The following is a 15228-nucleotide window of genomic DNA, read 5'->3' as shown; positions in this document are numbered from 1 at the left end:
ACCTTCTCTTCTGACAATAGAGGTCCTAATTTATCATCTTATTAAAATATATTAAAAATATGAGATGTACTACTTAAATTGGATGGTCGATTTTATTTTATTTTTTAAAAAATTGCGTACTTTTTTATTTTCTATGGAGAAAATTGTAGCAACATTTTACTTTATGGTCTTCCATTGCTTTCTGTAAACTTAAATCAATTATATAATTATTATAATTATTTAAACATTGTTTAAAGTGAAACTACAAGAAAATTATAATGCAACGTTACCAAGACCGAGAGAAAAAAGTAGAGATGGCTATGAGCTTACGGCTAAATAAGTCATTCGTTTCCCGTATTATTAAAAAAATTATAGAAATTGGCCGAATAATAGCTAAGAAAAAATATAGCTTCGAAAATAGCTTCGAAAAAATTGAAAAAAAAAATCAATAACTGGAGAATTCGAATATCAAAAAACAGTCCAATTCTATTGTTAACTAAAATTCAAGCGAACCTGGAGGAAATGGGACTTTCTGAAATTAGTTCAAGGACTGTGAGAAAATATCTAGTGGATGGATGTGTCCCCAAATCTACGAGAAAAACCCAGGTTTCTACTAATAATGTGAAACTCCAATTTTGACTTGTTTATGAGCACATTCATTGGACCACAGAACAGTGTGGACGAGTTTTTAGTGTCAAATCTATACCAAAATATTCATGTTAAGTTCAATTCAAAATTAATGTTACTATATTCATGTCCAGCTCAGTTTAGAAAAATATATAAAAAATTTTACTGGGCTGGTGAGCAATTTGTGATCTTTCAAACAAAAAATTACCACCCCCATGTGAACTTAGGTTCTAGGTCTCCAGACTCGTACTGACCTTCTATCATTAAATACTCCAAATCGGCTTTCACCTATAAACATCACAGTATTCCACTTTTCATGCCACAATTCTTTTTCCTGACACCAAGATAATCTCCCTGCACGATGAGCAGGCCGGCGGTGAAGTCTTGCATCATTTAACCGATTTAAAACTATCCTTGGGCTTATATGACGTCCAGTAGCCAAAATCAGCTATTGTCTGAGAATTGTGCAGTTTCTTATTGAGTCCGCTCGTGCTCCTCTTATTAATAATCTGCCTTTTCGGTCAGACTTAATTCTTTGTCGACCTCCTCTAAGCCGATGTCGCACATGTCCAGTCTCTAGAAACCGTTAATAGAGTCTGCACACTACGGATTGTTCCCGTTGCCTTGAGTCAGCTTGAAGCATTTATACAGGACGATATTGATCAGCTTCTGATAAATGACGTATCTGCATGATTTTAACAAAAGACAGTAAAAATTCGCTGTTAATTTTTTAATATCAAACTGAATATATGAATATCGACTGGTCGAAATATGTTAATATGCTTAAATTTTTCAATCACTTTAAATATAATATATAGTAATTTTTATAATACTGTATAAAACAATTATAGTAAATTAATACTATTTTAACAGTTCACATTAGTGGTAAGTATGATGTAAGTGGTCTGGAACCGATTTATGATTAATATAACCATTTGCCTTTTAGAAGATAAAAGATGCATGCAACACATTGACATTTATGTGTAATTTAAAATTACAAGATACGACTATTTGTGGTTTTTATTAATAATATTTTAATATTGTACCTGTTGTTGTTAAATTTTAGTTTATGTTTTGTACATTTTTTATTAAGAAATAAAAGTAAAAGGCAACAGTATTTAATTTACGAAGGTCAAGGTTTAATTAAAGAATTAAGTTGATATTGTTGAAAAAAAAGTTATAAAAATATTATTAAATATCATATATACAGATTATTGTAGCTATAATAAAATATAGGTTGAAAAGATTAGATGATAACAATTAAAACGAGAACAACAATCAGTTTTAATCATAATTAATAAGAATGCAGAATATTTATTTTTGTAATATAATTATATGGTAAAACCAAACGATATTTCCACGTATTAAACAAATCAGTAGTATATAATTAGCCACAGTCAGTTAATAGTTGTTTCTCATCGTAAGATCGTGATTCAGGCACAAGTTCTTTGAGATGTTTGCAAAATATTGTTGTGGTCTTTACATTGTTCTCTGGTTTTTTCTCCTTACCGTGACTTTTGTGCAGAGCCGATTAGGTAACTATTACGTTTTAAATAATTAATTTAAAAAATGTTAGTCAAATTATAATTTTATTATTAATAATAAATATTTCTTAACAAAAAAATCAATTCTTTTCGAGACTTGTTATAATTATAAAATAAAATTCTTTGACAATGTTTTATTTTGATTAGTAATATAATACGATTAGTTGTACTTCTAGATGGTCAGTATTTTAAATTTATTTTATTTTTTATAAATATTTATAAATATATATATTTATTTTCAAAATACGCACTTTTTTGATTTTACACTTTTATTCTATTCTGCGTAAGTAATCGGAGTCAACAATAGTAGTTCAAATGTATAATATCTGTGTAGTAATTCACACTTGGAATCGTTATCAATAATCTATTAATGTCAATACCATGTACGACATGGTGAAGAGAATTATTTTCTGATTATTTGTTAAAGCAAACATTGGAAGTTTGGTCTTAGAGCCATATCACCAACAATTTCCACCTATGGATTGCAGTTGATTGGCGTAACTGTTTGTTCACGGATGAAACGAAGTAATAATTAATTATATTATTAAAGAACTTTACTTAAATGCATACAAAATATTTTATATTTTATTTAAAATAATTACACTTTATTCTTTCTGCCATTATTCATTTTGTACTTAAATCAATATAACTTCTATTTAAATTAAATCTTAAACAAAATAAATGCGAAATGTGGCTGCTCATTGAAATAACCCACTTTTGAAAAAATATATATTTGTTAAATAATTTATATATATGGTAGCTCCAAATAAAATAATAATATTTTGTTGGATTCCATTTGCTCGTTATAACCTCCTGTAAAAGTAAGGTAAAATAAAATATCAGCAATTAACAGGTGGGCTGAAAAGTAACCATGCCTTATAGCCCATTCATATTTAAGTCGACATGTTAAATTTCAGCGCGATACAGCCCATACTTTTGTTTTGACAGTTGATTTTCGGTTACGCGTTTGGCATCAAAATTTAATATTATGGGGCTAATGCTTCTTCAGATTACACCGTGAAATACTGGTTTCGAAAGTTTCATGGTGGCCGAAAACTCCACTGCCGATAAAGTCCGTAGCGGCAGGCCCTCTGATGGGATTGTCATGGCATTCTCTTCGTGGACTCCCTCGAAAAAGGAAAAACCATCAACAGCGAGTATTATTGTGCATTAATTAAAAATTAATTTTTTAATTTTCGGACAGGATCAAAAAGTTGAAAATTCGCTGAAATAAGTGTATGGATCTGAAAGGACGCCCTCGAAGGCAACTATATTGAATAATAAAATCAAATTCTATAAAAAAAAAGATTTTTTCTATGTTAGCCTTCGAACTTTTCAGCCTAACAAATTTCATGACAATTCAATAAATAACCACAATTCATTTAAATTTGACGCCTTCTGGTGTTTTAAACGAGATTATTTGTCGTTCCATTAGTTTACATTTATATTTAGATTCGGACAACAATTTGAACTTTGAACAAGTTTTTAGCGATATCAGCAATATTTAAACCTTAATATTTCATGTGAATTATTTTCCTCTTCTCTTGAGAGCAGTGTTTCATTTTTCTCACCGAAACTGAATTTATTTAATTAAATAATATAAATCCTTCTAAGAATAAATTAATCATATATATATATATCGTATATATATCATACACAAAACGTAAATAGATATATATATATATATATATATATATATATATATATATATATATATATATGGCCAACCAAATCAGACTGATATATGCGTTTAAAATAACATCTGACACGTTTATAAGAGGTGAAACAAAAAAGGAAAAAAGTAGAGAATATTGAAATATATTTTTTATACTGACTGGACAAAATTTTAATTAAATTCTTTTATAAAATATTTTACAAAATATTTGATTTTTGTGTTAGTGCTCTGGCCACCAGTGTACTTGTTATACGTGGCTCCAACTATTGCTTTTGGGGGTAGCTCAGTACCAATGGGGGATGGAATTTCTTTAGAGAAACTCACGAACTCATTTGCTCAAAATTTGGATCAGATTTCGTTTCTGTAGATGACAATACTCGACCGCACCCTGGAAGATTTGGCGTTTCAAAATCGTGACATTACTCGGATGCAGTGATTCCCACGTTCACCAGACCGCAGTCTAATTGAATATATAAAGAAAAATTTACACTCGAAACTACGAACTTGTAATTTTGGAAGATCTAATGCTCTTAGATAAGAATCGCGAGAATCAGATCAAGAATTTATTCGTTCACTAATTCTCAGTAAGCTAAAGAGGGGGGAATCTGTTCGTAGAACAAGGGGGAGACCGACCAAATATTGATTGGAAATATAGCGATTAATATATATTTTTTTAAATTTGATTTGTTAATAGTCCCAAAAAAATTAAATTCTTTTATAAAATATTTTACAAAAAATATTTAATTTTTGTGTTATTGCTCTGGCCACCAATGTACTTGTTATATCACTAGGATAGCTAGATTTGGACTTTATATATAGAGATATTCGAAGCAAAACGTGACTCCAACTATTGCTTTTGGGGGTAGTTTAGTACCAATTGGAGATGGAATTTCTTTAGAGAAACTCACGAACTTATTATTCCATTTACTCAAAATTTGGATCAGATTTCGTTTCTGTAGGTGACAATACCCGACCGCACCTTGGAAGATTTGGCGTTTCAAAATCGTGACATTACTCGGTTGCAGTGATTCCCACGTTCACCAGACCGCAGTCTAATTGAATATATAAAGAAAAATTTACACTCGAAACTTCGAACTTGTAATTTTGGAAGATCTAATGCTCTTAGATAAGAATCGCGAGAATCAGATCAAGAATTTATTCGTTCACAACAAGGGGGAGACCGACCAAATATTGATTGGAGCGATTAATATTTTTTTTTTTTTTTAATTTGATTTATTAATAATCCGAAAAAAATTGGTGACATTAGTTTTATTACTGGTTTAGAATTTTTGTTGTTGATGCAATTTTGTTTAATTTATGCCGGAGATTAAATTGTTTATTTAAACTTATTTTGATAATATATTTGTTGCAATATAATGTCGTTGGTATTCTGATAAATAAAATTTAAATAATTCAATATATTTCAAAAGCACTGTTGTACATAAACAATACATTTTGGTAGGAATAGTTTAAAATAATAAATTTTTATTTTAAATTTGTATTTAATAAATTGAGAATCTACAAAAATACTTAATTACTTAATTTATAATAATATTTTGTATTAAATAAATAACTACACAGAAACAAAAAAAAAAAATAAAAAGGGAGAGCTGTTGTCAATAAAAACAAATAAAGTAAATTTCATTTTTTGAAACATTCAGATAAATAATTATTTTTAATTACACTCTACAAATTATTTAAATTAGACAATTTTTAATATAAAACTGTTTACAATTAATCAATATACACACTACCGCAATGTTTAGGGATAAATTAAATATATACGGTAATTTTATTTCTTCCTCCGATACAGATTCATCCCCAGACCACAACAAAAAGAATACACTTCCTGGATATTGCGTAGGCGATTTGTATTGTTTGCCTCTCTCCACACGCGCACTTTTCTAGAATTTTAAACCTTGTTACATCACTGAAAAGCACAATTTCTCCATGAAAGTGGTTGAACTATTACAGGTCGACGATTATATAGATTGTTTTCATACAAGTTACGAAGCAATGTTTCAGTCGAAACTGCAATATTATGTACTTACTGGAGCATAATTTGCAGTTCTGGTGCCGTCATAGTAGGGTGTCTTTGTGCATTAAGTTGCAGAAAACGGTCGTGCACATGTGTTGTAATATGAACGTGACAACGGTGCCTTTCCCTCGCATCAGGCTATTCTCTATATAGTACATAGAAAATGTAAAAACCCCTCTCCGGGTACCGATCCGGAGATCATGACCATAATGTTTCTCATATGTGATTACTCACATATGGGGAAACACGGAGTATATTCGCATATACGGGTTTACTAAACCAGAAGATGTAGGACTGACAAAGATTCCAGACTCCTGTCATAGAGTGGTGAAATCACGATTTCAGTAGTGCTCATTTCCACCGCATCCTAAGTTTGATTCATCCCAAACTCCAAAAGACCCACCACCCTTATAATTTCTTGTCTAGTTAAATATCTTCGCCCCATAGTTAACTAGCACTATGCTGACTTGCACGAATATAATTTGGTTTCATTTTAATAGAAGTAAACACAAGTATAAAATTTACAGTCGGTTATATTCTGCCTAAAATAATAATAATAATGTAGTCATATTATTATATACATAGCAAATAATTGACCCTTGACTACATTCTCGAAACTTTTAAATCAAAAACTAGATTATCTCTAGACATTTTGGTGGTATGTATATTTGAATTATTTATTATCCAGATGCAAATGATGAAGCTCCTATATGGGAAGGTGCAGAAAGCATATTGCAGGAAAAACGAATAAGTGAGAAAGGTATAAAAATAATATAGTTTATTTTTAAAAACACCTTTTAACCAACTTGCATTTGCAGCTTGTTATCAATATAAAAAAGCTAATGAAAGAAATAATTCGCATCGAACGACAAGAGGAATAGGAGCTGACGAAGCTGAATTTCCTCATATGGTATAGTTATTATTTTTGAGATTTTTTCTTAAATAAACAAATTAAAAAGCATCTTTTTTATTTTATAGGTAGCGTTGGGTTATCCTGAGACGGATGGAGAAGTGTTATGGCTTTGTGGAGGTTCGTTGATTGCAGCGGAATTCGTTTTAACAACGGGTCACTGTATTGTAACCAGAGAATACGGTCCACCGACCAAAGTAAGAATGGGTGTTAATGATTTAACGGATTTAACATCACCTAACAAACAAGATATAAAAGTGGAAAGTGTTATAATTCATCCAGAATATAACGTAAGAAGCAAAAAGAACGATATAGGAATAGTGAGACTCAAAAAGAGAGCAATGTTCAATCAATACGTGCAGCCTGCCTGTCTTTACACGGAAAAAAACGATCCTCAAACAGCAATCCTCACTACATGGAATGTCGTAAACTGTGAGTACGATTAACATGTTATTTTAAAATTGTCTTAAATATGTATTATTTGTTCATGTAACTTATCTGGCCTTAAATTTATAATGTCATATAATAAAATCAGTTACAGAAGATGGACCAAAATTGAATACTTTACAAAAAACAAGAGTCTATTCATTCAATTTAACCGAATGTAATGCTCTTTACAAGACTAAACTCAAAAAGGAAGTGAATGAAAAACAAATTTGTGCTATTAACAACCAAACAGATCCGTGTGAAGTATGGTTAAGTTCATTGAATTAGAAGAATTAACTACTCTTTAAATTTTAGAGCAACTCAGGTGGACCGTTACAAGTGAAAAATTTGAATTCTAATGTGTACTCTATAGTGGGAATGACATCTTACGGAATACCTTGCGTAAGTAATTATCCAGATGTATATGTAAGAGTCTCAGCATATTTAGACTTTATAGAATGGAATGTCTGGCCAAATATAGACCATAAATAAAAAAATCATAAATTTATATTTCTGTTAAAGAAGATGTATTTTTTTAAAATAATATAATCTTAAATAAACACATATTTTATTTTTTAATGGAAAAAGTTATAGCAACTTTTTACTTTAGTTTTTTAATGAAGAAATTTTTTGCTTATTATAATTATTTAATAAGTCAAAGTGTATTATGCACTGTAAGATAAATTGTAATTTTGTCTTACCAAGAAAAACAAGTGGAGATTGCTAAGAGAAGTACGAAAAATATTTAGCGAGTTTGAAAATCTTGATGAAAAAAACGATAAACGAATAATTCGAATGCCAAAAACAATCCACTCTTATCGTTACTAAAATTAAGGTCGACCTGGAGGAAATAGGATTTGTTGAAATTTTGTGGAGGACTATGAGAAGAAGGTTAATGGATGGGGGTTTGTTTGACTAGGGATTTGTAAGCATCAAGATCACGTCCGCTGAACCACCGAACACTGGCGATGAGCAGTTTTTAGTGATGAGTCTACATGTGAGTTCTGTAAAAATAACGATTTAGATTGTTAGATATAATACAAGAACAAAACTATACAAAACGTTTGTTATATGAAACAGGGTGGTGGTTTAATTATGGGATGAAAATCCTTCTCTCACTCTAGAGTAGGACTCCTTCATCGTACAGAGAGACCGATTTATATACAGGGATATATTAACCTGCAATATGCTTTCACATATTGAGGAAACGATGTCGTGTTTCAACACGACAACAATCCCAAACGCAAATTGGGATTGGTTAAAGGATCAAACCAACAATATTTTACCTTGAGAGACACAATAACCGATATTCTTCGATTAAAAATAGTTCACAAAAAAAGTCTACATTAACAGTTTGTTCATGTTTTAGCACTTCAAATTCCGCGAATACTCCACGAAACACATAGAAGCACCTTTTTTAGATGTAGACCCGCCCTCGCAGTACTTCCTGGTGATTCGTTTGAAGAGTCACTGCCTTTTGCATCTTGTATTATCTTTAGGATCCATTCTTCGTCTCCAGAGATCAAACGAACAAAAAACGATTCTGTATGACGCCGTTGAAGCGTTCCCTTCGCACAGATTATAGAGGTGCTCTAGTTATTTTTCCAATTTGCTATAAATGGTTGACTAAGGTTGGTTAATAGTGTTTGATAGTTCTTCGATTGTTTGACTTGGATTTACTTCTACTTCCACCCATAGCATGTCGTTGTCTAATGTCGTTGGACCTCCTAATCGATAGGAGTAAGAGAGATCAAAATTACCGGATCTGAACTTGGAAAACCATCTTAGGCATTTACGAACGTTACTACTCTTACGAAACTCGAAAAGCATACATTGATGGATATGCTATTCTAGTATTTAGCAGACAGGCCATTTTATTCCAAATTGCAAAAAAAGTTTAATATAGAATTATTCAGAAGTGAGCAAGTGACAATTACCTTAAAATGACTTTGGCACGTCTTCGAGATAAACAAGTTTTTTTCAGATAACAAAAATTACATACAATAAAAATAAAATTACATTCGAATAGATATGAAGATAAAACAATAAAACTAGTTATTCAACTGAATAGAAACTAGAAATTACATATTTCTTTATGACTTCTTTTATTGCTGATGTTTTTAAACAATGACAATATGAGACTACATGTCGCATCAGAATCAAAAGAAGTTTTAAAATATTAATATTTTATTAATATTAAAATCATCCACCTTATAGTTCAAGTATTTCTTCATCTAATATTTTTGTCGTTGTCCAATTTACACACAGAACCCATAAAATTAATAAATATGCAGTTTTGATACAATCACATTTTTATTTGTTGTTGGGATACTTGTGGTGCGTCTGGTGGTTGCTTGTAGGTGAAATGGTCACCGTACGCTTCTAGGTATAGTGTCTTTCGAATATGGATTTAGGTCACGAGTGCGCCATTGTCCACCTTCATTTGGATTTGTTCCCCGTTAATGTCGACCGTGACCATGTCGGACGTCGGATGATGTAATATTCGTGGGTTTACCGACAGAGATGGTGTTTGGCCGTCCTTGTTGAGTGAGTTGCCTTCTAATGATGGCGTCGGGACGGTGATGTCCTGCGCAACGGTAGCAGGGTTCCGAGAGTAGTGTGGTCGTTGCAAAATGGGTTCCGCAACCACGGTCACAATAAAGCGCTAGGCTATTCCGATGGTGCGTTGAGGTCGAACCGTTTGAAGGTCAAGAGTGGACGGTAGACAGGCTGAATCCGTTGTAAGGATTCAACTTGATGTCGTCCTGGGGTTCAGTACCATTTCACAAGCCAATTGTGGTGGGAAACTAACGGATCCCAACACAATTCCAATCCTTCCGAAGAAGATTTCTGATTCATTCTGATGGGATGGGGCGGGAAATGTACTTGGCATCTGCCTCGCTTTTCACCCTACGAGCTCAGTTTTACGTTTATGTCCCTTCAAGTACAGTACCAGTCATAAGTAAGCAACAATTTTATTTTTATTGTGCCCCATACATTATTGGAAGCAAACAAGCCTTTTACAACTTTGGCTGTATGCGTCGGATCATTATCGTGCTGAAAAATCCACGACAAAGGCAATTTTCCTCAGCTTATAGCAGCATACAATTGGCAAGGATATGTAAATATTAAAACCTATGCAATATTCCGTTTATTTTTACTAATGGTCCCATTCCAAACCCAGAAAATGAACCCCACACCATTATTCCTCCACACTCATGTTTAATTGTTCCCTTGGTGTACTTAGGGTCAAACATTTTAATAACTCTAATCCATCGAATTCTATCTGATTGAAATAAATTAAATTTACTTTTATCAAAAAACAATACGGTTTTCCAATTTTTTTCAGACCAGCCTAAGTGCTCCCGTACAAACTAGAGTTTGATCACTTTATATTTTCTTGAAATGAAGGCTTTTTTTGGCAATCCTTTTTCCATATAAATTATTTTGCCTTAGCCTACGTCTTATGATACAGACAGACACCCTCAAATGTGAATATTGAGTCTTAAGATGTAGGTATTGCTACAGTGTTCGAAGCTCGAATTGCTCTTGACACAAAACTTCAATTTAAATTTGGTTGATAAAAAATACGATTTTAAAATTATATTATAAGTAATAAATTTCTTAGTTTAATCATAAATTTGTACGATGATTATTCAGACATCAGAAAATGTTGCCAGAGACTGTCACTTCTTAAATACTACGCCAGTTCCTTATAATTACGGAAAGGAGGCTTCAGCATTTTTATTATATTCACCAACTCCGCACACTATTACAAAACTCCTCTTTTTCATAGAAAATAAGTACACTTATTATTAAACTTAGTCCTTACCAAATAGAAAGCCCATCCAGTGATTTGGACATACTTGTATATGTATGTGTATAAATGAAGGCATAAGTGGACTATACATTTTCGTTGCCAATTGATGTGTAATCGAATTTACACAATTTACTATTAAAGCATTATCTTGTATTTTGTACTGTATCATAATTTACCATTAAAAAACAACAAAAATATAAATGAAAACAAATTATTATTGAACAGCATATTACAATATTTTAATTACAAAAAAATCTATTTGCGATTGTTGTTCAATTAAAATAAAAAAGTTATTTAAATCAAGTAATTACTTCAATAAAGTTTCTACACAGTCCTTAATTTGTTTAAGGGCAGGTCTGTCTTTTGGATTTGATGCAAGTGATTTTTGAATAACATCGAATAAAGCTTCAGGGCATCTTTCTGTCTTTTCAGGATATCTGAAATTATTCAAGTTTATTTTATTAACTCTGTTTAAACTAATTATAATTTAAAAAAAAATATTGTATTTAAGAACTTACTCTAAATCAGGCAGAAACAATATGTTAGGACAAGACATTACTTCCCAAATTAGGACACCCAAACTAAAAACATCGCTGAAGAGCGAAAATATTTGCGTCTTGGATGTTTCCGGTGCCAAATGGTAAGCATAAATGTGTCTCTAAAATAAAATAAATGGGGAAAATATATATAGTTTTATTCTTAAACAGGTTAAATTTAAAATGTTAATGTGTAGAAACATACCTCACTATAAAACATTCCTTTTTTCCCAACCTTGACTACCAATCCAAAATCACCGATTTTGCAGTTTTTTTTGTCATCCACTAATACATTTCTAACTGTCAAATCTCTGTGAATGTACTTGTTATCATGCAAGTACGCAAGTCCATCTATTACATCAATAAGATACTTATATAATTGTTTATTACTATGTGTTAACTAAAAAATAACATAAATTGAATTAGAATATACTTTTAAAATATTAACATTCGTTAAACAATAATACTTTTTATTTACCCTGTGACAAACAAAAAAATTGAGGTCTCTTTCAAAAATTTTATTTCAAATACACTTGAAGTGGATAATTTAAATTATTTCAAAAATCATAATACCAATAGCATTATATTGCAAATATAATTTAAAAATAAATTAAGTAAATTAAACAAAATTGCATCAACAACAAAGCAGAACCAGAAATAAAACTAATATAATCAAATCCTTGTGACATTAATAAAACAAGATTAATTAAAAAAAAAACAAAATATTAACCTTTACTTTTCTCCTATCAATACTTGGTTGGTCTCTCTGCTTTACAAACAACTTCCACCGTTCTTGGTATACGCAAAATTAGCGAACGAATAAATTCATCCACAAGTTGCCAATCTTTTCTAACTTCATTAGCAATTCCCTCAACTTTTGGTACTATGGTTTTGGTGATTTTGAGTTTAAATTTGTCTTATTCAATTGGATAACAGTCTAATGAACACGGAAACCAGTGTATCCGAGTAAAATCATGAGTAACGAAATCGCGTTCAAATTCTTGAACAAATGAAATAATTGATTAAATAACCAAATCGTGATATCATCAAGAATTTGTAGTTTCTCGGCTTAATATGAGCAAGTTCGTGCGTGTCTCTAAAAAACTTACACCCCCAATGTTACACAACCACCTCTAAAAGAAAACAATTGGAGCCATGTTGAGTTATGATCTACCACTACGTTACACAATTCGGCTGCAGTCCGATGCTCCCTGTTACAACACAGAATGTCGAAAACGTCTTCTGGCTCTAAGACCAACTTCATGTTATTCTGATGGTAGATAGACTTTCAGTGTTTTCAACATCTGTATGAAGCCTGGATGTAGAGAATATGTGTTGTCTAGCAGAAATAATCAAAAAACGGCTGTTTCTAGTCATAGCTCATCGTCGACCAACCCCATGATGTAGTTTGTCACTAATTGTTTGCCGATAATAATTTCAAGCACGGCGTAATATACTTTGCGAGTCGTTAACATATAAATTACTTGTTGTTAACTTAGATTTCCAGTGGCAAAATATTCAGAAGAAAGTCTTCTTTGAGGTATTTTACAGCGCCACACAACAGGTAAATTAAGAATGCACTAAATAATTAAATTTTACAAGTAATGCATTGTTGTTTTCATTGAATATGTAAAAAGTTAAATTAAGTTAAAATACTGACAGTTAAGAGCTGCAGATATTCTAATATTATAGGAGATTCAAATTATCCACTTCAAAGGTCGTGTAGTATATTTATAGTAAGAGACATTAGCATCGATCGTTCGTTGTTTTTTCAAAAAATTTTATTAGTGAAATATTTTTTAATAAGAATTTCGTCGACATTTCTCCATGGGGGAGCCAAAGTCACTAGCCAGGTTATTTACAAAATTGATTAAGCTTGTTAATAAAATATGTTACCTGACAAACTTCAAACAATTGTCCATATTTCATGAATGGGGTGATAATAACATAACCCTTCAAGTTGTATCCAATAATGGGCAATAGATTTGGATGTGATAATTTACACATAATGTAAACTTCTGTCATCATATCTTCCGAATTTATTAGAAAAGTGTCTAATTTTTTTACAGCTACTTTTGTTTTTTTATTGTCGTTTATATATTCACACAAAAACACCACACTAAATCCACCCGAACCTATACATAAAATTAAATGAGTGCCGCTAACAATATTTCATTTAACAAAATTTTTAATTTACCTATAAACATCTCATTATATAAATTCTTCAAGTCTAACTCTTTTCCTTGCATACATTTAGGTGGAACAATTTCTAAAATATAAATAAATAGAAACTAATACTTCTAAATTAATTCACCGGACCTTTAATTTTCCTTTTAAACAAACTCAAGTTGTCTTTGGTAAAAAAACAGTCTTCCGTGAAAAGAACATTTATTGCGTCACTCATTAGCTCCCTAAAATTTATTAATATTATTACCTTATTATTATTACAAATAATTACAAAAGTTTTTATACCTGTTCTCGCATTTTCGAAAATTCTTAAGGAACTTAATTAAAAATTCAGTTAATTCTATATTTGTTCGCATTACATTCAATAACTTTTGCATTATGAGTGTGCACTCTTTTACATCTTTTTTGGACGCCATTCTTTTTAGAATATCTAGAAAATAAACCAGAGGCAAATTATCAATAACGGTCTGCTTAAAACAAAAAGTAAATATAGTATTTCTTCAGAATTGAAAAAATATGAGTAAAAATAAGGAAACCTATTTCTGTGAGGCTTTAAAAATAAAAATCAAACAAAAAGAAAAGTGTGCTGAAAAGAAGTTTCGAAATTTTTTTAGGAACAATATGACTAACTTGCATATTTTCGTCAGCAAATAATATGTTCTGACACGGTTGATCTATATGATTACCATTAATTTAAAAAACTAAACCTAAAGGAAATTAAAACAGAACACAAATAGCTATAACCCTGTTATAAATTGATCAAATAACACTTTCTTATTCATTATTAAATTAACTTTAAAAAATATATATCTGTCCTAATATTTTATTTATATATAATAATTTTTTATTTTATTTACAAATTCAATTTTCATTCATCCTTTGTTTAATACAACACATTTCTATGATGATAATTTTGTTTTTATGACGTTAATTTACAACGAAAATATGTTAACTTCCTTTCACACATTTTTGGGAAATTTGATTGAACTAACTACGAAAAATACACAATTTTTTTCTCCTTCATTCACCTAGTTACTGGTGGATATGGTGTCCTTCAAATTATGTCTATTTAAATTACCGTCCAGAATAAATAATCGTCGAGATGATATATTTCGTTAAAAAGATACATGAAAAGCAGTTACGTTGCAAGTCAATTATTGAATGAGATTCTAACTATAATAAATAGAAATTCCGTAAATGGGCTCCATAAGATATTTTGATACAGGGTCCACACTGAGTTAGCTAGCTTATTACAAAAATCTAAGACTAAATTATCATTATAGTAATCACATGGTTTTGAAAAAAATTTCCTTTTCATATAGGTTATTAGGGTAACAACTCACTTTAAACATTCCAATTCCTGCCTCTCTTGATTGATGTAATGTAAATGTATATATACCATACGATAATAATTCCTGTGTGAACAGATAAATAGTCCGTATGGTCTGTAGGATTGTTAATCGTTTAAACAGATCAAGATATTGAA

The 15228-nt window shown here is 30.8% G+C and overlaps 2 protein-coding genes across 2 annotated transcripts; one reads left to right on the top strand and one right to left on the bottom strand.

Moving 5' to 3' along the window:
- Nucleotides 1-2002: 2002 nt before the first annotated feature.
- On the top strand, nucleotides 2003-7761 carry LOC109601275 (serine protease persephone). The gene is made up of 6 exons (XM_020017501.2): nucleotides 2003-2141; nucleotides 6552-6623; nucleotides 6682-6773; nucleotides 6842-7205; nucleotides 7309-7463; nucleotides 7515-7761. Exons 1-6 carry the CDS (start codon nucleotides 2060-2062, stop codon nucleotides 7689-7691), a joined length of 942 nt encoding a protein of 313 aa, XP_019873060.2. The 5' UTR covers nucleotides 2003-2059; the 3' UTR covers nucleotides 7692-7761.
- Nucleotides 7762-11303: 3542 nt separating this feature from the next.
- LOC126266544 (tyrosine-protein kinase SRK3-like) lies at nucleotides 11304-15228 on the bottom strand. Its single transcript, XM_049970741.1, has 8 exons — nucleotides 15086-15228; nucleotides 14028-14172; nucleotides 13875-13966; nucleotides 13753-13824; nucleotides 13452-13690; nucleotides 11761-11955; nucleotides 11538-11677; nucleotides 11304-11456 (listed from the first exon to the last, which is right to left on the bottom strand). Exons 2-8 carry the CDS (start codon nucleotides 14156-14158, stop codon nucleotides 11327-11329), a joined length of 999 nt encoding a protein of 332 aa, XP_049826698.1. The 5' UTR covers nucleotides 14159-14172; nucleotides 15086-15228; the 3' UTR covers nucleotides 11304-11326.

The sequence above is a fragment of the Aethina tumida genome, chromosome 1 (genome assembly GCF_024364675.1).
Source record: "Aethina tumida isolate Nest 87 chromosome 1, icAetTumi1.1, whole genome shotgun sequence".
Lineage (NCBI taxonomy): Eukaryota > Metazoa > Arthropoda > Insecta > Coleoptera > Nitidulidae > Aethina > Aethina tumida.
This window is presented reverse-complemented; position numbering and strand designations above follow the sequence as displayed.

Excerpts from the sequence above, each read along its gene's own strand:
- LOC109601275 (XM_020017501.2), top strand. The coding sequence starts at position 2,060 with ATGTTTGCAAAATATTGTTGTGGTCTTTACATTGTTCTCTGGTTTTTT. Across the intron at positions 6,774-6,841 it reads AAGCTGAATTTCCTCATATG|GTAGCGTTGGGTTATCCTGA; the intron begins GTATAGTTATTA and ends TTTATTTTATAG. Across the intron at positions 7,464-7,514 it reads ACCAAACAGATCCGTGTGAA|AGCAACTCAGGTGGACCGTT; the intron begins GTATGGTTAAGT and ends TTTAAATTTTAG.
- LOC126266544 (XM_049970741.1), bottom strand. The coding sequence starts at position 14,158 with ATGGCGTCCAAAAAAGATGTAAAAGAGTGCACACTCATAATGCAAAAG. Across the intron at positions 13,691-13,752 it reads ATATAATGAGATGTTTATAG|GTTCGGGTGGATTTAGTGTG; the intron begins GTAAATTAAAAA and ends TTTTATGTATAG. Across the intron at positions 11,678-11,760 it reads AAGGAATGTTTTATAGTGAG|AGACACATTTATGCTTACCA; the intron begins GTATGTTTCTAC and ends ATTTTATTTTAG.